The 6,523-nt window shown below is 40.3% G+C and overlaps 1 protein-coding gene across 1 annotated transcript in view; it reads left to right on the top strand.

Annotated features, from left to right (window-relative positions):
• Positions 1-300: 300 nt before the first annotated feature.
• Positions 301-6,523, top strand: part of CSUI_002699 (very large low complexity protein) — a gene marked incomplete at its 3' end in the record, with an annotated part of 6,406 nt that continues 183 nt past the window's right edge. The window contains exons 1-4 of the mRNA XM_068062898.1: positions 301-664; positions 1,816-2,723; positions 3,884-4,047; positions 5,297-5,570. Coding sequence (XP_067925127.1) covers positions 496-664; positions 1,816-2,723; positions 3,884-4,047; positions 5,297-5,570 — 1,515 coding nt within the window. The 5' untranslated portion in view covers positions 301-495. The remainder of the gene's footprint in view (positions 665-1,815; positions 2,724-3,883; positions 4,048-5,296; positions 5,571-6,523) is intronic.

The raw sequence follows: 6,523 nt of genomic DNA, 5'->3' as shown, positions 1-6,523 counted from the left end.
TAGATTAAAGATAGATAGATAGATTAAAGATAGATAGATAGATAGATTAAAGATAGATAGATTAAAGATAGATAGATTAAAGATAGATAGATTAAAGATAGATAGATTAAAGATAGATATTATGTCTTCTGAACAGGGAGATGCGCCTCGGTTTGTGAATGAATGACTTTCTCACATAGCCTTTCTCATTTCTTTCTTTCTTATCTCTTCCTTTCTTTGTTCTCTCTTTTCTTTCGTTCTTTCGGTCTTATCGTTTAGTTGCTCTCTCTGTTTCTTTGTTCCTTTCCTGTTGAAATTGTTCAGGTTCGAGAAGAAGTCGCTCGAATTTTAAGTGTGGTCGTCTCTCTCTGCGACGAAGGCGAGTATCGGCAAGTGGAATCTGAGAGAGAACTGCTCTACTTTCCCTCTCCTTCTTCTTGCTCTTCTTCTCTACCAACAGATCGTCATTCAGCGTCCCTTGAGAAAGAAGGATCAAGAGAAGATAGAAAGGAAGAGATGAAAGAAGAAGAAGACGGCTATGAAGGGGTGCCTATCTTGAGAAGAAGAGGTCGATATAAGTGTACATGTAACGTCTTGAAGTATGCAAGTGCTGTAGAGCTTAGACTTCTTAAAGACGTCTCCTCCCTTGCTCCTATCATAGAATGCGATACAGGGACAGATACAGGTAGAGCAAGCAACACCTCCCTACTACCACGGCTATCTTCTCTCGCTCTCTCTGTCTCTCTCTCGGGATCTCTTTCTGTGTCTCTCTGTCTGTCTCTTTCTCTCTTTTTCTCTGTCTATTCCTCACTTGGCATCTTTCTTTCTTCAGCGAACTCTTTTCTTTTCTCTCGTAAACATTCTTCGTATTCGCGTTGTTCTCTCTTTCTTTCTTTCATGCATTCTTTGTCTTCTTATCTTTCTTCTTTTTTCTCTTTTCTCTTTCGGTCACTAGCGGAGCTGAGAGAAGAAGAGAGAATGCTCTTTCTTCTTCGTTTTCTTCTTTGTCTCTTACTTACGTGCTTTCTTCCCTTGAGGTTCCTGTGCTTCAAGCTATATGTCTACTATATGCCATAAGAAGTCTCTTTATCTAAGAAGACGAATAGTACACCTGCATGAACAACGAAAGATCTATAAGGAGGGGGCCTAGCTCGCTGCATGCATGGAGCTGCAAATAGAAAGATATCTAGAGAGAAGAGAGTTGAAAAGAGAGAGAGAGATTCATTTCTCTGCATGCATCGTACATACAGAGCGATGTTACACCTCGAAGCTATCTATCTATCTATATACAGAGGGAAAGAGATAGAGAACGAGACAGATATATCTATATATCTATCTGTCTCTATATAAACATGTATATCTGTATGTATATGTGTCTATCGCTATCCTCTTCACATCTTAATTCTTTCGTGCGTTCTTCCCTTTCTATCTCCTTTCTCATGGACGAGCTAAGAGATCGATGTATGTACAGAAAAGAATCGTCCGCTTCCTCCTACTTCCCTCATGTCTCTTCACTGAGACAAGAATTGCACGAAACGTCTCCCCACGGACCTCTCCCAAGGTCTACAGAAGATACAAATTACATAAGAAGACCAATGAAAGAAAAAGACATACATATATATATCTATCTGTATGTATATATATATATGTATATATGTGAGAAATTTTAGTCCCAAGTCTTTCTCTTCAGCAGGTGATAAGAGGGGTGTACTTCTTCCTTCCTTCCTTCCTTTCCTTTTGATCAGAAACGTCTCTTTCTTGTGTGTCTTCTTCTTCTTTTAGAGCACTTTTCATATCTCTCTCTGTCTTTCTTATCTCTCTTTTTCCGCGGTGTAGGTCGTCACGTAGGAGAGGCGAAGTCTGTAGCTTTATGTGGCTCATCAACTCTCTTGACTTTTTTCTTTTACGTCCTTCTTCAACACAACTCCCATGTCCTCGCCGCTCTTGCTTTGCCTGGATCGAAGGCTTTCGACTTCTATCAAAAGTCTATACGCCGCTTCTTCTTGAACGTAATGGTTAAACAGCAAGAACGAAAAGCTCTGGAAAGGAAGCAAGAAAGCGAAGAGAAAGAAGAGAAAAAGGAGACGGCGATAGGAGAAGGAAATGCAGAAGAAGGGAAGGAAGAAAAAGAAGAAGAGAAGAAGAAGCAAGAAGAAGAAGAAGAGAAGGAGAATGAAGAGCTTGTATCTATTTTGAAAGAGAAAGAAGAGAAAGAGAAAGAACAACAAGATTCGGATGGATATCCTATGTCGGGAGATGCCTATGATCTTCTTATGTTTCTATTGATTTCTCTCAAGCACCGAGACAGAGACTTCCAATTCCTCGCAGCTAATGTCAGCTCTCTTCTATGTCTACAGCCCGTACACCCTCAACTTCTAAGGGATTTCTCTTCTCTCACGCTTCAAGGAGAAGACGCACGAAGACCAAGAAAAGAAAAAGAAGAAGAGGCGGTCGAGATGAGGGGAGGAGAAGAAGGACAGCAAGATGGATCAGAAGAAGGAAGTGCAAGTAAAAGAAAGAATAGATCTGCTCTCTCATCTACACGAGAAGGAGGAGGAGAAGAGGAAAGAAGAGGACCGGATAAAGAAGGAAAAGGGAAAGGAAAGGATGTACCGCGTCCTGCAGTTGAACGCATGGCTGATAAGCCTGTTGTCTATCAATTGCATCGGCTTATAGAAGGATACAAGTGTTATATGAGGCACCCCTCATGGAAAGTACGCTCAGCGATTGTTCGTTTATCTGAGGTAGGTGAGGAAGGTAAACCTCAATCATCATCTTCTCACTCTTCTTTGGAAACTTTTCGTCATTTTCTTTCTCCTTTTCTTCTTTCTTCCTTTCTATACATAACTCTCTATCTTGCACAAACATACAGACGTCTACAGTTCACAGGCACACCTACATACATACATATACATACATATTCATACATATTCATACATACATATACATAGATATTCATACATGCATATACATAGATATTCATACGCCTACATGTAGATAGATACTTGGGGGTGCATATGTCTGCATGCAGTTTGCCTTTTGGAATGTTTGAAAGAGAAAGAAGAAGAAACGTTCCTCTCTGTCGATTCTTCTTCTCTCCTGTCGATCGTGAGATAAAAAAGCAGTCGTTTCTTTTTCTGTATCGATTGTCTTCCATCTTTCTTCTCTTGAGCTAAATCGACATTAATGACTTCTTCGTCTTCTTCTTCCTCTCTTCCTTTCTCAGCGTGTGCACCGAGAAATGATAGATATTTCTTTTTCTTCTCGAGGGAGATCTCCCGTGCCATGTGTGGATCCATACAGATGCTCATATGTGTCTCTCTCTCTCTCTGTCTCACAGGGGGAATCCGGTATATGGCGATCGATCTGTGCCGTTCCTTGTGTATTTCACACCGGGTCTCTTTATACATAAGCCTGTATGTGTAGACACGTCTTCTCGTCTAGGCGTAGGCCGTTTTGTATCGAGTAGTTTCTCTTCTTCTTCTTCACTTCCGGCAAGCTGTCTAGGGAACGAAGAAAAGGTCACTACCTCAGTCACATATAGAGGTATACATGTGTACATAATGTATATACAAGCCTACACCTATCTCCCACACCATTCTCTCTCTCTCTCTCTCTATATATATATGTGTAGACAGAGAGGGAGATAGGTATATATTGTCGAACATAGGTGTGTATATGTATCTATAGATGATATATGAGGATGCATAGCACTCGTATGGGAATAGAGTATTATCGACACGGATGTATTCCATGAGAAGGATGTGTCATCTTCTCTTCTTCATGGGAGACTTTTTTCTTTCGTATTTCTTGTCTTTCGATCCTTCTTCTATCTTCCTCTCTCATCTTTCTTTTTCTCTCCTTCCTTTCTTGAAATCTTTCGTGTGTTTTGTGTATGCTGTAGTTACTTGGGTGTCAGTATCGCATGCTTCTCTCGGGAAGTCCGACGTATCGACTTCTCGTGGATATCTGTATACTTGGCTTGCAAGACCAACAGCCCGAAGTGCAGCAGAGTGCGAAGGCAGCGCTTTCTTATCTCCTTCTCTCGTGTACAGATGAGGAATATAGGTCCGTGAAGAACCTTCGAAGCGTCTCTTCTGTCCTGTACATACATCTCTTTCTCTCTCTTCTTCTAGAGTAGAACATGTAGAGAATATGCAAAAGTGTCTGCACGTCCTTTTATACAAGGGCCTACATGGAGACTGCCGTGACGGTGCCATTGATCTATATATTTATTTGTATGGATGGATGGATGTGTATGTGCATGCAGACGGTTGCTAGACTTGTCGCTCCATTCAAAATAGTCCTCTTTTCTTCATTTATCTCAGCACACTCACATACATCTCTACTGTTAGGATACACATCCATCTATTCTCTCTCTATATATATTTATATAGATAGATAGATATAGATACAGATAGATAGATAGATACAGATGTATGTATATACAGTTAGATACGGAGATATCGTTACGCATGTGTAGACCGCAGGTCACCATGGAGAGATGCAGGAAGCCCAAGGCCCCACAGTGAGTGTAAACGTATAGAGAGAGATATACAGGATGTGGAGTATGTAGAGATATACATGATATATGACTGCTGAAGAGACGTCGAAAGATCTTCGGACGTATATCTCCCCTGTATTTTTCTTCTTTGTATCATTCATTGCAGTATCCGAGCCCTTTCACGCCGCTAGCATGGACAGGTAGACAGATATCTAGACACGGTCGTACCCGTGTCTAGTTTTCTGTCTACCTGTCTTCCGGACCTATCTATCTATCTATCTGCCTACATACTTACTGAGTATATATATATATATATCTCGATGTTGGGAAATCATGATAGTACATGCATGCATTATGATATCGTAGATAGGCAGGTAGAGAGGTTCATCGTCTTGCTAAGAAAAGGAGAGAAAGAATGACGGAGACCTGACCAGCTACCAAACAAAGATGTGGTGTACATACAGCTGAAAGTCGATGTCCCTACAACTCTCCTGCCGGGGAGATACACACATTCCTACTGTTCTCTCTTTCTATGTGTATAGCTTCTTATATATATATATCTATATATATCTTTCTTTCTATCTATGTATATCTCTTCTTATATATACAGATATGCATGTATATCTGTATCATTATTTCTCTGTATATTTCTGTGTGTCTTTCTCGTTGCATGCATGCATTTTTCATTGTTGGTCCTATACGGACCCATGCATACCTTTCCGACCTGTCTCTTCCTGTTTCAGAAAAGCGACGATATGAACCTGTATCCTTCTTTTCATCTTTCTTTCTTTCTTCCTTTCTTTCTCTTTCTAGACATTACACGGAAGTGTTTCTCGAGATTGCTGGTCCTGTCCCTTCTTCGTCTTCTTCCTCTTCTTCTTCTCAACGTCAGTTAAGAAGAAAAGAAGAAGAGGGAGAAGAAGAAGACGAAGAAGAGAAGAAGAAGAGGCGTGTCAATCCTATAGCAGGCGTTTTGGGTTTATCTGCCCTAGTGCATGCAGTCCCTTTCGATGTCCCTCCATGGCTGCCTCATGCGATCACATCCCTCGCTAAATACGCTAGCACTAGAATGCCTGACAACGTACGGGTAAGTCTCTCTCGTCTCAGCACATACACCCCAGCACATCTGCATACATATTTGCTATATAGTATAGGTATACATCTATCTATACATATCTATATACATGCGTGTATGTATAGATATGTGTAGACTCTTCAGGATAGATATTTAAATATATAGAGAGAGAGCGAGTTGCAGTTGAGAATTGATCGTGATGATAAGTGGCAGCCTCTGCAGTGAGGGTGTGGATGTTGTCGGTCGACAGAAGGAGAAGGGAGAGAAGAAAGACTAAGATAGATAGATAGATAGATAGCTCCCTTTCTCTCTCTAGATACTGAAGGGAATCCATGGATCTATCTATCATCTTCTATTTATAGATCTATGGATATATGTGTATGCATCCATCTATCTGTCTCTATCGATCTATCTGTGTCTCACTGTACATGTACTTAGCATAGAGTTAGATAGGTACATAGATCTGTGGCGTAGAAGTGAATAGGGCATACTTCGTTGTATGACCTAGTAGCTTACCGAACATAAGACTCACAGGGGGTATACACGTTGGCATGTATAGATACATAAACAGCTCTCTCTCTATATATATACATGTGTCTGTCTCTATATATGTGTATGAATTTCTCTATATATGTGTACAAATCTCTCTCTATATATATATAGATATATATTGATATGTATTTCTGTCTGTATAGATGTATGTCTTCATATAGAGATAAGCATGTGCGTGTGTGTATATTGAGTGTTTTGCATGTGCTCTTCTTACGAAGACTGGATATTCTCGCACATCTCCTACCCAACTCTCCGTATTCTCTAGCCTTACGTATATATCTTCACATACATAAATATATATATATATATGTATATGCCTCTCTCTATCTATCTGTATATATGTCTATGTATGCGTATGTGGCTATGTATGTGTGTAGGCATAGTAATGATCGCAGCTACTAGACTGCTAAGGA

The sequence above is a fragment of the Cystoisospora suis genome (assembly GCF_002600585.1).
Source record: "Cystoisospora suis strain Wien I chromosome Unknown contig_1120, whole genome shotgun sequence".
In the NCBI taxonomy this organism is placed as follows: domain Eukaryota; phylum Apicomplexa; class Conoidasida; order Eucoccidiorida; family Sarcocystidae; genus Cystoisospora; species Cystoisospora suis.
Note: the sequence above shows the minus strand (reverse complement) of the source record. Positions and strands in the feature narration are given on the sequence as shown.